Here is a 22,545-nt window from a genome sequence, read left to right as displayed (position 1 = left end):
TCGTTTGCCCCTTATCAGGAAACAAACTAGTCTCCAACGAAATATATTCATACTCTTTAAAAACTTTTCAATAGCTTGCAACCAAGCTTTTTCTATTTTGTTACTAAAATAGAGAGCGAGCGAGAGTTAAAGCAACAAACATAAATATTCGGAACATTATTATGCGGAAGATTTTAAATGAAATATTTTTTGTTGATTTCGGATATTAATTATATTTTATGTACCTTATCATTACAGACGCATACGTAGTTAGGATTGCAGTAGGCACAATCACATTCGGTGCATTCGCTCCAGAAAATCTCTCCGTTGCAGCCGAGCCGACCGCCCGTCTCCACATCCACCCACGTAGACCGCTTCATTAGGATGATCGAGCTTCAGAGACACCAAAGAAACTTTTTCAAAAACACTTATTGTCCGAGAATCGAAATCATCACCGAGCGCGTTTTGTGGGCGTCTTAATTCATAAACACTTCACTTTTAATTTAATGTCACTGACACCTTGAACTGTGAGGTCGAGTTATATTAATGAGTTTTGATGACAATTTTAAATCTCCAAAATAGAGAGCTTCTAATAGTTTTATTGATAAAAGAAGTAAACGGTATGGTCAAATGAAAATCAAATTGGTCACTGTGCTACTAGTACCAGGCGAACATAAACCGGTAGTAGGTACACGAGCGGCGGCAAGACCGCCGCGCTACGGCTCATCGGGCAAACTGTTCCGCGGCTGGAGTCGCGCCCGCGGCTTGAGCTGAGCGCTCACCTCCGGTTGGGAAGTCCTCTATCAACCGCTGACAAAAAGAATTCAGACAACCACACCTCGAAAAATATATTAAATGTTTAATGCACAATAAACAATTTTAAAAAATTATCGTCGAATGAATTTTTATACGGTAAGAATACCTTATTCTGTCGGATCAAATATCTGTAATGACATGGTAAGAGATTTTAATTCACACGTTTCAAATTATATGAATTCACCGCAACGTGACGTTAATAGAGTGGAACAATAGATGATTTATAAAGTCGAAATATTCAATATATTAAAGTAATAATAAGATATGTCCCACGCTAAAATCGGAACACTGATTCGCGACAATTGGATGATTGCGGATACAACGAAATAAATAACTCTCATTGAAGTGATAATTTTGTTGATAAACAGTAACGCAAACATGCATTCCTGATTATTGTTTCACAGAATTAAATAAGTGACATTTATATTTATTATTTATACTATCTAAACCAGACCATATCTTAATGTAGATATGTTAGATTTAATAACATCTGAAATGGGAAATTGAGTATTTAATTTTGTGCGGAACCCTGACTATTTTTCTAAACTAAAAGTAGCCTAAGTCGCTCCTTATCATAATCAGCTATTGGCCAGTGAAAGTCTTGTCAAAATCGGTCCTGACATTTCGGAGGTTAACCAGCGTGCTTAGTGCTTAGCTAAAAATCTCGCGCTTGGCACTGAGTTAACATACCGAACAAACAGACAGAGATAACAAAAAATAAAATTTAGTTTTGTCAACACGTCGACTGCCATGTAGATCACCGGTGCCCTACGCGGCGCACTGAAGTAATTATGTCGATTTCTGTTACTAAGCGCCTGGATTGTGTAACTATGCCTTATTTTGTTTGTTAATGTATGTTTTAGTCTTTTAGGTCTCATATAAATAGATTATTTGTCAGCATCGTCCGGATTCACCTTTCCTAGAGTCTACTAGATATTCCGGCGCCTTAGTAAGAAGATCGAAGAGAGAAATCAACATAATTACTTCAGTGCGCCACGTAGGGCACCGGTGACCTATATGGCGTTTTAAAAGTATCGTATAAAACTGCATAAAAATATGCATTTTGTAAAAAAAAAAAATTACATTACAAACATTCCAATTTTATTTATTTGTATGTATAGATCTTATTTAGTGAGGAATCGTGAGTATTGTTTTAGGAACGAGTAACATGGTCAACGGCTCGATCGTGAGAAATTCACACGTACGATTTAGACCAACAAAGAACTGTTTTTATTGTTAGGTAATACTCTACAAAAAGTTAAGAAATCGAAGCATGAACATAACAATGGTATCAAAGTTTATTGGGAAAATAAATATTACAATCTACATACGTGTAAAGCAAAATGGCCATTGTATACATTTGTCTTGAGAAAAAGTTTAGTTAATTTTTTTATTTATTGCTTATATGGTTGGACGAGCTCACAGCCCACCTGTTGTTAAGTGGTTACTGGAGCCCATAGACATCTACAACATAAAAGCGCCACCCACCTTGAGATATAAGTTCTAAGGTCTCAGTATAATTACAACGGCTGTCCCACCCTTCAAACCGAAATGCATTATTGCTTCACGGCAGAAATAGGCAGGGCGGAGGTACTTACCCGTGCGGACTCACAAGAGGTCGTACCACCAGTAATTAATTGCAATCAGGAACAAAATTAATCAAAAGCACTGCTACGTAATTAAGGTCTAGGTAGTCATGACTTATTTTTATAAAGAAGTAAAGTGGACCCATACGATTTAAAAAACGAAATACGCATTTTGTAATTCTTCAAAATATATGCTGCAGTTGTAAATAGGTTAACGTACCATTCAAGTCCGCGAACAGAATATTTTTTGTTGACATCAATACATAGTTTCGCAGGCAAGTGGTGTATGTACACTTTTCCTATTGTTTTAGTCTAATAATCCTATTTATGTATTCAATTTCTTGATTGGAAATGTGTTTTACGTACCATTCTTGAATCTTTAAAAACTATTATCAATGTAAATAGATTGCATTAATACTAATGAAAAGAAAATTAACAAATACATAAATTGATCAACATTTTGAGAACAAGACAGGCACGAGGTGAGCCGTGATCTATCTTACCCATTTATTAAATAAATAAATTAAAGTACTTTTTTATGTGTGTATAGATAAGATTAATAAAAGTGCTTCGATAAGTTATATAATACAAAATAATGCATTTTTTATATATTTGAGCGATGTTGATTTGGGATTCCACTTAAACGGGCTATCCTACTAAGTACGTGCCAACCGAATGCATAATTGCAGGTCAGGCCAATAGACACGGCTAAACTTAGAACCAGTAAAGAAAAACCTTGAATTTGAACGTGAATTTTATTTTTATTTCATTTCGTAGTAGATATTCGTGTTCCTCTTTTAGTTCGCCGTCAGTACGTGCTCCGTATATTACTGTCGATTTTGTACCACAAAATAATTTAAATTTGTGGGTATCTGAAGAAAGTGAACTTTCCATTGATCTTGATTGTCGGAAACGAAAATGCGATATCGAAAGCACAAACGCAATTACCATCGATCATTTTAAACATGATCTAGATGTGGTAGAAACCCTTCTTAAATATATTGTGGCAATCGTCTTCGCGTTTAAATAGTTAGGAAATAAGCTGCTACGTTTTAATCCATATTTGGCGTAGTGCTTGCGAAGTATTGTGCAGTACGAAGAGAGGAATTCGTACTGATTAGAGGCAAACTATATCTAAACAAAACGGGTATAGAAAATGAGCATAAATTTCGATTTATGAACAATCCGATTGTAGAAAGGGGAGATAAGGCGGCGAGTTCGGTCGTACGGAAACAGGTTCTACTCTCGTTGCAAAAAGGTTCCTAATATCTTAGAAGCATAATCACTAAGTAACTATTATAATTTACGTTTTTAAATTTGATATGACGTTTTCAAATAAAAGGTAATTAAGTTAGCGTACAAATGAATGGCGGAATGATAAAATTAATAAAATTTTATTTTGTGATTCTGACACATTGTGAGTTTCTCCTACATGTTCGGTGAATCTGGTATAACCCGTCAAGATTACCAGCACAGGTAGGTAAAAAACTGAAACATTGAAATTAATTAAATGTAATTTTAAAACCAGTACAATAATAATTATTTTCATCAAAATTCAAACGCACATTAATAACATTTCTGTTAGTGTATCTGTTTTTGTTTGTCGGGGCTGATTTCTTAATCAGCTGAACACATTATGACGGTCCTTTCATTGGAATGTCAATAATTTTCGGAGTTATAGTTACAGCTACTTTTATATCGGAAACATTAAGGATAAAAATAAAACGCAAAAACTGAGTTTTTTTTAACATGCCTTTGTAAACAAACCAGCATATGGCCCAGTCTACCTAGGTGTGTAGTCGCCACAGAAGTAATTTCTGTGGTAGTCGCCATAGCTAATAAACGTTAGCAGTTCCGCTAGTAATGACAAGTCCACTTCCACTAGTGGTTCACCTTCTGGTCGTTTGCATTTTTTTCTAACTTTAATTTATCACTTAATGCTTGAAAGCCAGTCACACCGCGGGATACCTTTTATTTGTATCTACAGGCGGTGAGTGAATGAACTTGTCGCAAGTAAATGCGCTTAAAAGACGAAGTTATTTTTGTAACGCGCCACCTTCAGTTCCAGCTTTGCGTGCAATTCATTTCATACAAATGCAAACAAAATTCGATAAAGCAAAAACAATAACACAATAATAAAATATTCAAGATGAATTCGGTCACGTTCTTGTCATGGATAATTATTAAACATTAATTGAAAACATAAAATATTGTAGGTTAGTGGCACTCAAGCGTAGACGTGGCTGGATGATGCAGCATTCAGACGCGATGATAAAGCATATTTTACAATTTGATTTAGAAACTGATAGTCATCCTGTGGTAGTCCGTTCGCCATTGAACTTCAATATAGTTACACACAGTCACAAAATGCGGATTCGTAAGGCGACTGACACGTGCAGACAACTCATACGTTTAAATGGTTCGATTAGAAATCTTTCATTCATCTAGGCATTGTAATTTCTCTTCGTAGCTGATGAAGTTCGTAAACCGATCACATAACACGTCTACGATAATTGTTTTGGAATTTGTTCGAAAAAAAATAATACACTTAATTATTGTTATTATACGACTAAATTCAGATATGAACAGAACTATTGATGATTTATTTTGCCGACATTAAATTCTGTTTTTAGTTTATTTGCATAATTAATCAATTCAAATAATTTGCCTACATTTTTTTACTCATAAATTTTCTCGAACGTTCGTAACGCAACTGATCAATATGTGTTTGCGTTTCATAACACACCCGTTTCCATTTAATTAATATAGCCCTGCTCTTTTACCTCTAGAAATTAAAAACTAACACTAATTGGATTTTTATAACTGAGAGAGCGTTCGTTATTTCTAATAATAAATCAAATCTTCAAGCGATTTAGGAAACATCATTTCTATAGTCACTATTAGAAGGTCGCAAATAGAAAGTTGCAAATATTCGAAGTGGAATGCATTACTGCGAAAACGTATTGGGTTGTCGAAAGCTAATCTCGGAACGGTATTGTTCTGGTTAATTGTGACGTGGGCGGCAGGAAACAGGGCGATGATTGAAGATTATTATCTCCAGATAGTTGACTATTGCAAATGAGTAATTTAAAATAATTACACAGGCGTACTTTAACCTAATGTTACGAGTAAAATTCACGTTGTGTTATCGATGGGTTCTAGCCTCTTAACACCAGGGGAGTAATAAGTTCGTTCACACACTCAAGCACTAACAAAAACACATATCCAATAGTCCAATAGTAATTATAATCAACGCTTGAAAATAACAAAAATCACAAACGAGACAATAACAAGTACATCCAATCACTATTAGTATTATAGTGCCCAAAGAAACTGAGTCGGACCGGGTATCTGGACCCAACTTCGGGCCCAGAGGATCAAAAAATAATCCAATAATTTTTAACAAACAACTGGATGAACAACTAAAAAATTCTCGAAACGATCCAATGGTGGTGCGTTACTTTTTAACAAATAACGTTATCACATTGACAATCCTAGTTCTGGGAATCTTATAATATAGCCAGCCCCTTGAGGTTACTAGAACGGGTAGGAAAAAAAATACAATTATTTCAATTTAAAATGTCGTTTATAAAGGCAACCTTTTTAAATGGCCAGGGCCGATTGCTTTATATGGCGAGCAGTGGGTGAACGGCATTTGGGTTACACGTATTCGTTAGACATTTCTCATATGGCATCAAAACATTTCGTCTCACATAAATGGCAATAACGAGATTGTTGAGTATAATGAACCATCGGCAATATTAAATTCTTGATGATCAACTAGCTTCTAAACAGGACCGGTACGTCTTTTATTGATTTTGACAGGTTAACATGCCTCAGTTTCAAATTACCAAGGCGTTCCGGATGTTTGATCACGCTAATATGCAAGCAAAAAACCATTTGGCCTCCAAAGGGAGTTCAATGAAGCAGTGAAGAGGCCCATATTGCAATAGTCAGATAAGTCAATAACGCTTCATGTGTCAAGTTCGGTGGCGAATTTTGGGTTGATTCGTCAATAGGATTCCGGTAGTCGGCAACACTAGGTGTGCTCTTCAGAAGTGGTCGCCTTCCCGACACCACTGCTAGTATTTTGGCTCAATTTGGGCGCGGCACATCTTTTTTTTTTTTTTATTGCTTAGATGGGTGGACGAGCTCACAGCCCACCTGGTGTTAAGTGGTTACTGGAGCCCATAGACATCCACAACGTAAATGCGCCACACACCTTGATATATAAGTTCTAAGGTCTCAGTATAGTTACGACGGCTGCCCCACCCTTCCAACCGAAACGCATTACTGCTTCACGGCAGAAATAGGCAGGGTGGTACCCACCCGCGCGGACTCACAAGATGTTCTACCACCAGTAAGATATCTGTTCCCGCCATCAAAATATTTGGCCAGCCTATAAACCGTGGGCTTCGAAGCGAACTAATCCATAGAAACAAACAACCCAATGAGTTTCTCGCCGGATATTCGCAGTGGGTCGCTGATCTGGTGGTAGATTTTGGGAAGTTCTGCTCTTGCTAGGGCCAGTATTAGCACATTCTCTCAGGTTGAGCGCCGCACGATCACCAGTCATAGCGTAGCTTGAATGGCCTCTTAGACTAAAAGCGAATAGGTAGGAAAAAAAGAAGGAAATCAGTAGTCTGTGTTCTCATCTAGTACATAAAGCAACAGCAAAAGAGCAGTGAGAGCATTGCCATCGCACCTGCACATTGCTATATATGTATATAGATTAATAGATTAATGTGTACACATTTAAAAGATGACAAAAAAACAATGCAAAGCAATACGCTTAGAAACTCTAAGCACATCATGCAAGCTGTTTTTGAAATACGATCTTAAATATATACCTTATAAAGACCAATTTAAATCTATTAACAACGCTATGACCTTAACTTACATATTTACGCTACAATTTAATCTCATTCAATGAAGCATACCTACAATTTAGTTTAAATATATTCTGTGTTGGATGACTGTGTTAGTTAGTTTCCCACGGCTCATGCGGGCGCGTGAAGAGAAAAATACTTAAGTAAACGGAACAAAAGTCTCCCGGTTGAATGACAAAGGAACGGATAAAGAAAAAAGACAACAGGTGCGTCGCCTCGTGTCTGAGAACAATACGTTAACTTGAACGCGAAAAATACATCAGAAAATCGTGTATAAAAGAATCAAATCGAACAGTGCAGAGCGCGTCGTCCAAAAGCCGTTTGAAGGCTATTATACTATATTTTGAAATAATTCAAATTTAGTGTTATGCCAAAGTAATTATTCCACGCGGACCAAGTCGCGGGCAATGGCTAGTAAGCTATATAAGTGCAAGTAGCATCAAAAAAAATTAAAGTTATAACTTCGCGTTGTGTAATTGACCACGAGAACTGTAAAGTATCTAACACGACGAAAATAATATAATGACAATTAAAAAAAGCGAGTTTAAGCCGTGAAAGTATTTTTAATTACGCCTACAGTCGTGAAAACCGAAGAAAATACTAACATAAAACTTTAACATAAAACTACACAACCTTTCAAGTTTCTAAAAACACAGGGAATACAAATTACAGAGATACATCATCATTAGAATAAATTAAGCTTTACACGTTTTGTGATTATGTAATACACAAAGCGTACATATGATTTTTAAATCCTGTCAAGTTGCGTGCTATTAATAAACAATACACAAGAATATTACTCAAATAATTTGGGTCTTTCAAACAAACGACTAAGGTTAGAACATCATTAGCTAAGGAAACACCTAAAATTAAAAGTAATTAATCTTACACTGCCGATCATTTACGTCTACAACTAGTTAATTTAGTATAAAACTAATGTATACACTCGGCATCGCTCGTTTTATTCTAATTTGTTTTTAAGATGAGATAAATTTTATCGGCATATGTTTGTACACATCTTTATACAAGTAAAAATGAGAGTACCTTTTTTATTTATTGCTTAGATGCGTGGACGAGCTCACAGCCCACCTGGTGTTAAGTGGTTACTGGAGCCCATAGACATCCACAACGTAAATGCGTCACCCACCTTGAGATATAAGTTCTAAGGTCTCAAGTATAGTCAAGTTACAACGGCTGCCCCGCCCTTCAAACCGAAACGCATTACTACTTCACGGCAGAAATAGGCAAGGTGGTGGTAACCAAACGCGCGGATTCACAAGAGGTCCTACCACCAGTAATTAAGCAATTTATAATTTTGCGGGTTTCATTTTTATTACACGATGTTATTCCTTCACCGTGGAAATCAATCGTGAACATTTGTTGAGTACGTATTTCATTAGAAAAATTGGTACCCGCCTGAGATTCGAACACCGGTGCATCGCTCAACACGAATGCACCGGACGTCTTATCCGTTAGGCCACGACGACTTCAAACCTTATAGATTATTATACTATCGTTATAATAAAACATTTGTGTTGTAGTCGCAACTAAAACTATTCGTTTTTCATTTATTCAGTTTTGAAGTCGGTTATAGCTTAAAACCATTATCAACAGACCATTGAGATATTGTCATTTTTAATAGACTAGAGGTTCCGCAGTAGTCGTAATTCGACTATAATTAATTGGAATTGTAAGTTTCGCAAATCACAAAATTTGCCAAGACTACACTATAAAAATATTAACAACTAGCGACCCGCCCTCGCTTCGCTTCGGAAACATTAAAACACACATGAAACCAAAAAAATAAAATAAAAAAATTTAAAAAAAAGTAGCCTATGTTCATCAGGGACAATGTCGGCTTCTAATGGAAAAAGAATTTTTCAAATCGGTCCAGTAGTTTCGGAGCCTATTCGAAACAAACAAACAAACAAATCTTTCCTCTTTATAATATTACTAGCGACCCGCCCTCGCTTCGCTTCGGAAACATTAAAACACACATAAAAAAATAATAAAAAAAAAAAAGTAGCCTATGTTCATCAGGGACAATGTCGGCTTCTAATGGAAAAAGAATTTTTCAAATCGGTCCAGTAGTTTCGGAGCCTATTCGAAACAAACAAACAAACAAATCTTTCCTCTTTATAATATTAGTATAGATATTATAGTATAGAGTATAGAAGACAAACAATATTTAATCAATTCTCAATTTGACAACAAACTTCAAGAACAAAAATTTGACAATAAATAGTATGCATGCGTGTGTGCGTCAAATACATGGTATGTAGTGTGTGTAATGTTTTCTTTATTAATTTAATGTATCTTTTACGCATTATTTTTAAAAAAATATTAGCATTGTGCACTTCTTCTCTATATTCTCTATAAGTGTGGAAAATTTTATACTCCTCCGTCCGCACAATTTTCGTAAAAAGGGATACAAAGTTTTTGCTTCACGTATTAATATATAGATTCAAGATTAGAATATGGTTAGCAACTAGAGTTTGCTCACCTTGCGAATGGAATGCTAGCATTTATAAAGTAAGGCCACTACAGGCTTTTGCACGAAGCTTTTGTTGTTCTCGAGACAAATACGAATAAATCTCCGTAAATCAGGTTTTATTGAAGTAAAAGTGTTGACGGCATGTTATGTCACGTGGGAACGTTATAGAATATAGATTTTAATCTACCCGAACAAAGCAACGTTGTTGTTAGATGTTTCTCAAAATAAATTACTTGAAAATTCCCATCTAATTGGGAGCTTTGATTTACAATAACTATCAAAGATTAGACGTTTTAATAGTTTGTTTATTGCATGAATGATATATTGTAACCCGCATGTAATTGGCTATTAGTGTTTTCTTCGTTTTTGGACATTCGTAGACATATTTATAACAAATTCTTCGATTTAATCTCGCTTATTTCCGACGACTGACGGTCGGACGGAAATAATAAAATGAAAATAATATACGTGAGATCAAATGGTTTAGTAGTTTTAATTGCCTGTAGCTTCTACCTACTGTCTGCTTTTAATGCTTTAAGACAAATCAAACAGTGTCGGGTTTCATTAGTCAGAATTTGTCGGATATTAGTAACCAAATAACATGCATAACAGAGATAGCTACAAATCATACTTTAGATTAGTTTACGACTGATTTACTTCGTGCCCACGTTTAAATTAGCATTTGAAATAATCTCTTATCGATTACATTCATTGAATCCTGTCACAAAGTCGCCTTGGAGCATTCCTTTGAGCGGGAAGTGAACATTTGGAGAGGTATGACGTAATAATTGTTATTGTGCATCTACTAATGAAAGGCAATAGAACAGAAACACTACATAAATTCGCCTCTTTATAAATTAAGGTTTCAGTAAATTATTTGGACGCATTTTTAAAAATATCTATTTTATGTCACCTTAAACGCAAAACTGAACAAAAATATCTCCATTTATATTGCGTATAATTTCGTCAAGGACAATTTCTTTGGGGAAATAAATAAATTTGAAAACGTTACGAAAGTAGATTTCTATAATATAATGCAAAGGCCTAACTTATTTTTCAATATTCGCCTTCTTATAATATTCAATATCTTCCTTCAAAGTAAAGTATATAGAGTATTAAGTACAGTAGTAGCAGTAGTAGTTTTATTTTTCTAATGGAAAGGCAAAGGTATACCATACAGCCTAATCTTTTATATATATTCTTTATTTTATGAAATATGATACTATGAAATGAAATGAAGTTGATTAATTTATGAAACATGGCATGAAATGTAATGAGATGAGATGATATAATATGGGATATTTTTATGGAAAATGATAATATGAAGTGAAATGAAATGAAGATGATTAATTTGAGACATCAATCAATTAGGATGAAATTTAATGAAATGAGATGAGATGATATGGAATGAAATATAATCTCAGTAAAATGGTGGTCATTTACTCAGATTTTTTCAGTGGACTTTTTGGAGCATCCCGAGAAGTTACGTTCAGCGGCTTTGTTTCATTTTCCCACATTTGTGCACTGTCACAGATATTAAACAGCAGTTAATAAACCACCGTTATTACACATTTAAACCTGAAGAAACACTAAATAGACAAAATAAAACAAATCACACAACTTCACTCCTCGTGTGCCCGCCAAAAAGTCTTCTATTAACTACATATAACGTGATTTTTTTTTCTCCCTAAAAAAAAACAGCTAAGGGAACTAAATCAAATAGACGATGTTTGTGTGTGAGAAGTTGTTTTGTGCAACAGAATTTCATCTTAACCATTACATATGTATGTATAATGATTTTCTATTTATTACTTCTATTCTATTATTACTTTTATTTATTACTAGCGACCTGCCTTCGTTTCGTTTCGGAAACTGTAATTTATTATTGATTTCTCCACTATTTAATGGATGTTGTTATACATATAAACCTTCCTCTTCAATCACTCTATCTATTAAAAAAAACCGCATCAAAATCCGTTGCGTAGTTTTAAAGATTCAAACATACATAGTAGGGACAGATATAGGGACAGAGAAAGCGACTTTGTTTTATACTATGTAGTGATTTATAGATTGGACAGGAGCTATAAAATAGCAATTCAGAATTCGATCTCATACTTCAAGACAAGGCGCGTCATTCTCGTTGTGATGTTTATCATTTGTCAGATTTTTTAATGTTAAATCCGTTCGAAAGCGTCGTAGTATAAACTATGTTATGTACTTTTACTTTAAGTGATTGCCGTATAATATTTCGAAGTAGAATCACTTAAACCTCGCCCTGCCATTTGACACCGTCCATAAGGCTTCCTGATACGTCAACGGACCATAATCCAATCATGTTTTCACGGATATTGCGCCAGAGCCCCATACTGGTCACATGGTGCAGTTATGTTTTCAAAATCACTTTCACTGTCCAATACCATAACATTATGTGTATCGGAAAGTGTCAGACCACGGAAGTACATTGTTTTGACCGACGGCTTTTTTACTTTAGTTTACTTACAAGTGACACTACTCTGAAGATACTGTATTAAACATTCACCTTATGCATATTGTACGAATATAATATATTGAAACTGGCGCTGGCGTGTTATTAAAAAACATTATATAGCTTAGAAATTATTACACATTGTTTTGTTTTTTGTATTGGTAAACATTATAGAAAGAGACTCGTACAACTATTACTAAACTACACACTGTATATAACCGTAGAGGAAATATGGACAAACATACAGGATGATGTTTTCACCTGGGCGTAGATTTCCATATCAGCGAATAATATGTTAGAGGATGTTAATATTTAGAATAAAAAAAGATTGAAAAATTTAAAACCGACTTCAAGAGTAATACTATCACTATTAGGTATTTAAAGGAATCCTACCGCTACTTTTTTTATTTAATTACTTTAGGATATTTCGGCGCTTGAAAGAATGAATCTCTGCGGGTTCTGCTAGTTTAATGTATCATATTTTGTATTCGCAATCGGCTTTAAGCATGTTCAAAATAGACTAAAAATATGGCTCTTTTGTAAGCTTAAAACTTGCATGCTGTATTGGCGGATGCCTTTTATTCCAATGCAATTGGGACTGATATCGTATTTCAACAGCCGTCGCATTCACTTAGAGGTTTTTATATGCTTCGGTAAAATTAACTTTTTTTTCCCTACCTATGCTGATAGCCTGTAGAGGCTATTTCAGCTTCTCCTTGACGTGTAGGTGAGCTCACGGAGCTCAAACCGGGAGTGTTGCTAACACTGGCCCCTAGCAAGAGCAGTGCTTCGCAGAATCTACCACTGGATCGGAAACTCGACCCATTGAGAAAAAAACCTGGCGAGAAACTCAGTAGGCTGTGTCTGTGGGTTAATTTGCTCGTCGAGCCCTTCATTGCAAGCGACGGGTTCGGCGAGAACGGTGACCGGTGCTTGAGGTACCTAAAAGCACCGTTAATGGATCAGAAGGATCCGTAATGTCATGTTTAGGGCGACGTCGACTGTTTACCATTCGGTCCACCGGATCAGGTATGACCAAAATTAACATGGCTCCAAGAGCATGTCTCTCAATGTATGCCATAAATTAGTCCAGTTATTTTTGCATATTACGAGTCAAATAAATAAATTATACAACGAAGGTTGTTACAAGGTTAATTTTTTTTGCATTAATAACTAAAAGCATTAACGGATTTGCATCTTTTTTTTTTTTATTGCTTAGATGTGTGGACGAGCTCACAGCCCACCTGGTGTTAAGTGGTTACTGGAGCCCATAGACATCTACAACGTAAATGCGCCACACACCTTGAGATATAGTTCTAAGGTCTCAGTATAGTTACAACGGCTGCCCCACCCTTCAAACCGAAACGCATTACTGCTTCACGGCATAAATAGGCGGGGCGGTGGTACCTACCCGTGCGGACTCACAAGAGGTCCTACCACCAGTAAATTAACTTATCTTACTTATTAATTAATTAATTACTTATTAATCTAATTACGAATTCTTATTATTATTGTTATGGATGTATAGATTTTTGGATGTAAGGAATTGAATATTTACGATATATGTTTGGAACGATAGCTGCCCTATGTGCACGACGAATGACCTATGGTTGCGTGCGCGCACTTTCTAGAATGTTACAGCGGTACCATTACTACGAAACTGGTACAATTGAAATTTCTGTCTATAACCTATACGGGTCTGTACTTTTGTAAAATTATAACAGAAATGTTAGATATTAGAGTACAGAAAAGTACCTACTATTAATACAAACGATCTTAGCAGTCTTCATGGCTCAAGAGTCAAGACGCTCATTGTATTCATGTCGAAAATGAGCCTAGTAGAATCATACAACCGATAACCAATATTGTTTTTAACAAATTACTATCCCCAAGGGTCTTCAATAGGGTAGGCATTAGTAGGTAGTGGTAGGTATTCAATAGGGTAATGTTTTTAAGAATAACCTTTTAGTTGCGACAGCTAAAAATAATACGTAAATATTATTCATATATTTCCAGAGCTCATAATAAAATTATTAATACAATTTGTTCTCTTTCAATTTAAATAAGTTTTGTACGATACGTCCCGTTTTGAAAATCAAATAAACACGATGTCGAACCTTACGATGCCAAACTATTAAACATAAAGTAACATCACTCGACTTCTTTCCGTTTGCTGTAATTAAAGTTAAATTTCTAAAGTGAATTATCACAAAGATTACTTACTAATGAAGCCGTCGTTTAACTAAATGCTAAGAGAGTTCGCTGTAATTGTATACATTTCTTAAAGTGAAACGAACAAATCGAGATGTCATTACACTATGCTCATTATTAAGATTACTGTTATGACGAGCCAACGACTCGTTTCTTTTTGTAATGATTGCAAACTTCTGCCTTTCTGGGGTTAAAAATAAATAAAAAATACAAGGCGGTCTTTGTGTCTTACAAAGCTCCAAGAACGAACCAAAATTATTATTTATACAAATATTTTAATTAAGTTTATGTACAAAAGTACAGTGGCGGAATGCATGCCTAATGCATTCTCTACCGGTCAATCAAGGTTGGTAGAAAGTGCAGTGATAGGGCATTGCTTTCTTGAAAAAATATTTAAAAATACTTTATATGTATACAAAAAACACATCATATATGGCTTATAGGGCGATTTCACAGGCACTGATTAAGGTATTCAGTGGCCTCAATCAATTCGGACGATCTTATTATTGTATTAATAGGCTTACTTCCTGTTGCTAGGTCATATTTTCAGTCCGTTTAAGTAGGTACCACCACCCTGCCTATTTCTGCAGTGAAGCAGTAATGCGTTTCCGTTTTTAAGGGTGGAGCAATCACTGTACTGTACGTACAAACTGAGACGTAGAACTCATATCTCAAAGTGGGTGTTGGTATTAACGTTGTTGATGTGTATAGGCTTCGGTAACCACATAAAACCAGATGGGCCGAAAACTCCAAGCAATAAAACCCTATTATGTATCAGGATATTAGGCCAAGGCAATAAAATTATTGTAAAGACATCGGTCTTTACTACCTGTGCCAGTTTTTCTTATTTTGCCCTTGTAGGCAGACGAGCATACGACCCACCTGATGGTGAGTGGTTACCGTTGCCATGGACTTGAGCAATGCCAGGGGTAGAGCCAAACCGCTGCCTACCGCGAAATTATCAAAGTTTTCAAGCTACTCAGACGTCTTGATGTTGATGAAAATTACGTTGAATGATTCCATTACAAAGGTAGAGTAGTAAGGTCAACCTAAAAAGCGTGTTTAAAAGACTGTGCGTGTGCCGTTTTAAGAAGATTTTACAAAATATCTTAAACCCTGAACACAGTTGTAACAGAACACATTTCACCTTTAGACTTATCGAGATCGAACCCAAAAAATGTGTTTTTTTTTTTTAAAACATCGAATAAAGATTTGAAAGCGAAAAGGCATACAGGAAGGGGACAAAGTGAAAGAGACAGATGGATAAGTTTGTCCCATTATAAGCTAGTTTTGGTCCTTTGATTATTAAGAGTCCCTAAAAAGGGTCGTTCTAAGTCCATTTTTTCTTTCAATTTTTTTTCGAAAATTTTCGAATAGGGTCTCTATAATTCTAAAGATACGGCATCTGTAACTGACTAAGGTCGTATACAATACCCGATCATACGCTGGCATAGTGCTGGTTAACATAGATTTATCATCACTTACCTGTTGATTAGCCGGAGTTGGTAGGGCAGCGCTCTGAGGAGGCACGGACTGCACGGGGCGAGCTGGTCTAGCGGCCGCGCGTTGCAGTGAAGCTCGTTTCACTGACACCATCAACCATACGTCCTCGACTCTCTGTGCTACCTGCACGTGAGAATATCAACCTCGTTAATGCAGCCGTTGTACAGTTAAAAATGAGACCTTACAACTTCATGTCTCAATGTGGGTGGCGGCATTTACGTTGCATATGTCTATGGGCTCCGGTAACCACTTAACATCAGGTGGGCTGTGAGCTCGTCCACCCATCTAAGCAATAAAAAATAAATAAATAAAAAGAGCAAATTGCTGACATTATCATTCTGGCTAGTGTCACAGAATTGGCAAGCAATACCAAGCTAATCGGGCAATTTTATCTGAAATTAATAGAAAAACAAAGGAGTAAATGTTTTCTTGCTAGCATAATGGATTGGTAATAGGAAATTAAATTTAACAATTTAAAATGTATAGTTGAGAGAACGATACAACAAAAAAATAAATAAGACAAAACTACCCACAAATCTGTTCCAATACAATTTTTCGCACTAAGCAAAACCAGTTTTGCTTAGGTCTCAAATGCCGAGGATCATATTCGTTAATAGCTAACTCTTTTATAATTCATGCAAGCTGTCTGTAAAGTAAACGGAATTTAATTTTACTTAATCAGTTACAGAACATACTTGAGTGACCAAAGCTCTTGTTTCCTGGGTGGCGGACTGCATAAGCATGTCTCGGAACTGTTCAGGTGCTGTCAGCCCGAAGGACTGAGCGTCTTCCAGCAGCTTGTCTACGGCCAGCAGACCTCCTTCTCCGGCTAACAGCTCTACTCCAGTTGCACACCATTCGTTCGCCTGGATACACAAAAAATCTGTTATATTTCACTGCAGAATAAATATCTATATTTATTTTTTTGTTTTATTTTATTCAACAAGATTTATTCTCTCAATTAAAATGTGTGGCGCATTTACGTTGTAGATGTCATGGGCTCCAGTAACCGCTTAACACCAGGTGCGCTGTGAGCTCGTCCACTCACCTAAGCAATAAAAAAAAACTGTTTCTTCCAAATAATACGTATATATCATCGAACATTCGTAGATCAAGGTGAAACCGTAATTGAACAATAAATGAATTTTTTATAAATTACCTTTTAAACTTTATGTACAAACAATGCATTAGACAAGATTCTTATATTATAGAGGTAGGCAGCGGCTTGGCTCTGCCCCTGGCATTGCTGACGTTCATGAGCGACGGTAACCACTTACCATCAGGTGGGCCGAATGCTCGTCTGTCTGCTCGGGCAATAAAAAAAATTTCTTGAACTAGTGTTATTATAGGTGATTCACTTCGCATAATAGTCCTTTAATTTATTCTTCCTTTTGAATTTATTTATTTATTTTGAGTTTAACTTTGAATTTGTATTTATTATTTTAATCAATTTGCAATAACAAAATCCCTTTTGGTATGAGATATTTTTGGATCGTACCTTATCTATCCTATCCATTAGTTCTCTAGCTTTCGTGAGTAGTAAATTTCGTTTTTGTATCTTGTCGATAAGCAGGGCGCTTGTACGTCTTAGTTCTTCGCATTTTGATTCTATATGATCGACAGAACTTAGCGGATCTTGCATTAGTTTATCACCTAAAACAAAAGAAATAAAAAGTAAATAAAAAGTGACACGTTCAATTTGCAGGACTATTTGCTGTGGATTAAAATAGCTATTTAAATTTATAATTTTCTAAAATTAAAGGTTTTACGAATTGGGATTCCTTTGCCTAAAAATAATAAAAGTAAGCAAATGAATAAACGACGATTTAAATACTTGAGTAGGTAGGTATACTTTCTATGTTGATCGTGATCTTTGTTCAAATAATAAAATTAAATTTTACAATTTAGTATAACAGTTTACCATCATCGATCACTGAAGATGCAGTATCAAGATCACAGTTGCATAATTTCTCAAAGTTGTGCGCTTCCTGAATGAGACTTTCCACTCTACTGGCTGTTTCTCCCACTTCGGTCATGTCACACGCTGCTTTTAGATGATGATCTAAAGTTGCCTGTGCAAAACATATATTTTTTTTCAACTACATCATTTTTTCTATGTTTATATTTTACAATTTATTTTTATTCATTTATTAGAATAAGACCGTGCATAGAAGTTTCAATAATTTCAAAAGACGTTAATGTCAAAGATATGTGATATAATAATTATGTCATTGATTTAAAAAGTATTTATGCAGTATATACGCCACAGATACTACATATAATGTTAAATATAACCTCAGACTTAGATATTCAGCTTTGTGTCAATGACAAAACATAACCTCAAAATAATGTTGATCTGTCATTCGTTTGTGTAGGCAAAATGGATATGATTTGTAATTTCCGTAAATGCAGAAAAACGTTGCCGAATCAAGCATGGATAACGACGTGTTCACATGCTTTTTGCGTTGAGCACGGAAAGAAAGAATTCAAAAGGAATGCAGATAACTCACTAACCTGCCCGGCGTGTGGAACCGAATTGAGAGATAAGTTTGATGTTATACAGGCGGACCTGAAGCCCAGTGAAACTTTCAAGTCTATAGTTTTAGCTGGTATGAAGCCAGACATCATAATGGATATAGCAATGAGAGCAATGTCGTTTTGGTCGTATCAAGTGGAACAAGAAACGCTATATCAAGAGAATGTCGCAAAACATACGAGAGAAAAACTGCAATGCATGGAAGAAATCAACACGTTGAATTTGCAAAAATTAAAAGCGGAACTAGAAACATGTAAAAGAAAACTAACTTCTATGCAATCGGAATATAATAAAAAGAGGAAACAAGCGGAAGATTTAACGGCTCGCTTAGAAGAAAAGACTAGGAAAATTCAGAAATTACAATTTCAGCTCGACGCTCACAAACGAAAAGACATACACCTAGGTCAATTTGAAGGGGCAAGTAATCAAGAAAAGTGCATGGACATTTCTGATCTTGTTGGGAATAGAGCAGCGTCGGAAGCATTTGTTTTTAGACCCAATACGGAAGCGAATGAGTCTCGTCGAATATGCTCCCCAAAAACCCCTATGTTCGACTTTCGTCACAGAAAAAAACCAACCAACGACTTTCAGTTCAGGCCTATAATTTCTTAGCATTTGTATTATGGTCGCGATAATAAATATCACGATATTAAACTTTACGGTTTAATCAAATGTTCGCTTTGATTACTTACGTAAAACCCAAGTGTATTTTAAAAAACGTGTATTATTATTTGTAAACTAAACGTAGCAAGAATAAGTTTACCTGCATCTGTTTGAAATTCAATAAAAACGTTCTAAACTTCAACCAGTGATTGAGTTTTGTGGAATGCTTCTGCCAGAAATTATCAAACTGCTTCTCTGTCTCTTCCAGTTGTACCAGTAACCTGAAATGAAATTAATAAACCTTATAATGATATTAGCTGAAAAACGATCGACTTTAGGATTGTTTGCTACAGAAGCATGTCAAAGTACAATCATATTGTAAAGTTATATACTAGACTTTAACTTTATTTGACAAACAACACAATGAAAATTAAGTTAATTAATTTTACCTTTCGACGGCAGCTACATGACTTATAATGTTGTACGTAAGATTCGGCTTCCGCACTTGTGTTAATAAATCTTCTCCTTGTGTTGTTGCTATTGATAATTCAGATTTTAAAGCTTTATACCTGAAATTATGAATAATAGGTACTTAATAAAAATCCTAATTATGAACATAAACTTTTCAAAATAGTTTCAAGACGTACTTGTGGGCTATTAAGATATAAATTCTAGCTCTGTGTTTTATTTAGAAAAAATACTACAGCATTAACTTACAAAATCGTGTAATATCATGGCTTTCGTTTTAAATCTGCTGCAAAATAATATAAAAACCGAGTAACTTCGACAGAGATTATGAAGGAAAATATGTGATTTGTCAAATTGAGTCTTCATATCTGATAATTAAAAGTATATACCGTATTAATTACCTAGTTCCCTGACAGTCTAATAATTCTTTGGTTTGTGTGGGTTCGTTTCCCATGTCGCAGTCGACTATCTCGTGCATGAAATCGTCCAGCTTCGTCGACGTCTCTTTCATAAGCGTCGAAAATTTCTCTAAAGCCTGTATAACGAGACGTAATCAAACATATCATTGTAGGAGTTATAAATATTGATTTAAGCTCGAAGGTTCAAGACACGTAGTACGAATGTGTTTGTACGCAATGTGACATGGTTGGTCATTAGTGCTCACGGACGTTAAGACTATTTGAAGCGCAAAGCAAGTATTGCTTTAAGCTATGACATGTTCTTCTTCAAACGAGGTTTTAGCGGAGATTGGTAAGCAGGAGACAGCGCTTGTGCCCCTGACATTGCCTGACGCCCACTTTCAACGGAGACAACCCATTATCAGGTGAGCCGTATGCTCATCTGCCTACAATGGATAAAAACATCCACGTCGAATCTTAGGGAAGGGTAGACGTTATTCCAATGCAGTTCAAACTTGACACCATGGCTCAACGCGGGTACTGACATGCGAAGCACATTACATGATATTTATGGGGTCTATAACAGTTTAACAGGAACTGGATTGGGAGTTTCTCTGTTCACGTCAATGGATGTTGAAATAACAAAATGATACGGTAGACGAATTGGACGATGCTGTGCTCGAAGTCATTGTCTCCTAGCATAAGCTAACTAAACAGGTATGAGTGTATAACGGAAAGCAGGCAGCAGCTCTCGGTAGACAGCGGCTTGGCTCTGCCCCTGGCATTGCTGATGTCCATGAGCGACGGTAACCACTCACCATTTCTGCCGTGAAGCAGTAATGCGTTTCGGTTTGAAGGGTGGGGCAGCCGTTGTAACTATGAGACCTAAGAACTACTATCTCAAGGGGGGTGGCGCATTTACGTTGTAGATGTCTATGGGCTCCAGTAACCACTTAACACCAGATGGGCTGTGAGCTCGTCCGCCTATCTAAGAAATAAAAAATAAAAATATAAAACCATCAGGTGGGTCGTATGCTCGTCTGCCTACAAGGGCAATAAAAACAATCCGCTGAATTTGTTTTGTCGGTTATTTTGAGACGGAGGTAGAATTTATTTTGAATTTTGATATTCAATAAATACTCGTATGTTAAGTTTAATGTCTAATTACACCCAAATTAAAAGAAATGATTTTAAATTTTAGACTTTGTTGATCTGATCGGATATTAAAATTGAATATTTTAATTATAATTGTTCGTAAGATACAGTAGTATAATTCATCATTCTCAGAATTTCATTAATGCGATCGACATTAAGAAATATCCCATTTTTCTACACTTAATTCAGTGCGCAAGGATTGACATCATTGAATAATGAATACACTACCGGATTAGACTTGTATGTTTGAATACTTAAACTCTGATGAAACATTTTCGATAGCGCGATTCAGCATTTGCTTAATTCACATTATCGTCAACAGATGGCGAAAAATAACAAAAATGGTTTGTATTACCGGAAAGTTTCCCCATAGTGTGTATTTTGTTAATTTATTCTATGGATTATTAATAATATTCGATTAATGTCAGTTTTTTATTCACAGATCTTTTCTGTGCTCTCTCTCTGTGAACTCTCATTCAAGTACCTCTTCTTTAACTTATTGAAGAGTATTGCGAAGACGATTTCTAATTTTAAACTACCGATCATTAATTAATTCATCCAGTCCCCATAACTTTGTGAAGCATGAAATATTTTTGAAGACACTTACTATTCGCTGCTGTATCCATTCAGAATGTGAATATTGTAACTCTCCGCCGAGGTCAGGAGTCAGCTGAGACCTTTCGAAGTGCTCGTAGAGTTCATCGACCGTGGAGCACACTAGCACTTTGAACCTGAATTCCTCTTTAAACAGTTTGCTGCTGACCTCGGACAGCGCTTTCTGCAGGAAACTTGACGGGCGAAGAACGTAAACCGCGTGGATTATACCAGGGAAGAATTCCTGTTTAAGAATTATTTATTACATACATCGATGACATAAATATATGAATCTAAATTTGAATAACGTTAAGATAACGGTATATTAACCGAATCAATAAATATCAAATCATATTGACCTAAATTTGTGATTCATTTGTAATTAATTAATTAAATATAAGTAGCCTTATTAAATTTATCAAAATCTGATATTGACTTTGTGTTTATTAAAATCAGGTGAATGAAGGTTCAACTCACTGAGATCCTAAGTAATACTGTTTTTACAGAATTCCATCTGTCCTTTCTTCTGTCCACTATAATGTGGAAGCCCATATCTGCTTCTAGTATCCTGGAAATGAAATGAAAATTTTTGAGCAATCGTTGTCGTGTTTTCAAGGAATCTGTACTTGAATTGGAATAGTCAGTAGACTGCTTTAATAACTTCGAGATATATTTTGCGAACGATAACAATTAAACGTAATATTAGTTATAAAAAGTGATAATTATACGGCACGGCGTAAATCGGACGAGGTTACTAGTAAATGTAAATTGTGTAATGAAAAAATTAATAACCTTTTATGTTTTAAAAAATGCAAGTAATGCGTCTTA

The 22,545-nt window shown here is 35.6% G+C and overlaps 2 protein-coding genes across 11 annotated transcripts in view; one reads left to right on the top strand and one right to left on the bottom strand.

The window, feature by feature from the left end:
- LOC114244850 (guanine nucleotide exchange factor DBS) overlaps window positions 1-22,545 on the bottom strand; it is a 117,559-nt gene that overhangs the window by 45,648 nt on the left and 49,366 nt on the right. For all 10 annotated transcript variants that reach the window (XR_016323056.1, XR_016323058.1, XR_016323057.1 and 7 more), the window contains exons 3-11: window positions 22,195-22,285; window positions 21,731-21,961; window positions 19,972-20,105; window positions 19,552-19,671; window positions 19,263-19,383; window positions 17,885-18,035; window positions 17,462-17,616; window positions 16,659-16,829; window positions 15,946-16,086 (exon numbers count right to left, since the gene is read on the bottom strand). Coding sequence is in view for 7 of the 10 variants with exons in the window: in XM_028176764.2 (XP_028032565.2) it covers window positions 15,946-16,086; window positions 16,659-16,829; window positions 17,462-17,616; window positions 17,885-18,035; window positions 19,263-19,383; window positions 19,552-19,671; window positions 19,972-20,105; window positions 21,731-21,961; window positions 22,195-22,285 (1,315 nt within the window). In the remaining 3 variants the exon portion in view is untranslated. The remainder of the gene's footprint in view (window positions 1-15,945; window positions 16,087-16,658; window positions 16,830-17,461; window positions 17,617-17,884; window positions 18,036-19,262; window positions 19,384-19,551; window positions 19,672-19,971; window positions 20,106-21,730; window positions 21,962-22,194; window positions 22,286-22,545) is intronic.
- LOC149502879 (E3 ubiquitin-protein ligase CCNB1IP1-like) lies at window positions 18,222-19,251 on the top strand. The gene has a single exon (XM_089727241.1). The coding sequence runs from the start codon at window positions 18,344-18,346 to the stop codon at window positions 19,109-19,111; it is 768 nt and encodes a 255-aa protein (XP_089583367.1). The 5' UTR covers window positions 18,222-18,343; the 3' UTR covers window positions 19,112-19,251.

This window comes from Bombyx mandarina, chromosome 05 (genome assembly GCF_030267445.1).
Source record: "Bombyx mandarina strain Sakado chromosome 05, ASM3026744v2".
In the NCBI taxonomy this organism is placed as follows: Eukaryota; Metazoa; Arthropoda; class Insecta; order Lepidoptera; family Bombycidae; genus Bombyx; species Bombyx mandarina.
Note: the sequence above shows the minus strand (reverse complement) of the source record. Positions and strands in the feature narration are given on the sequence as shown.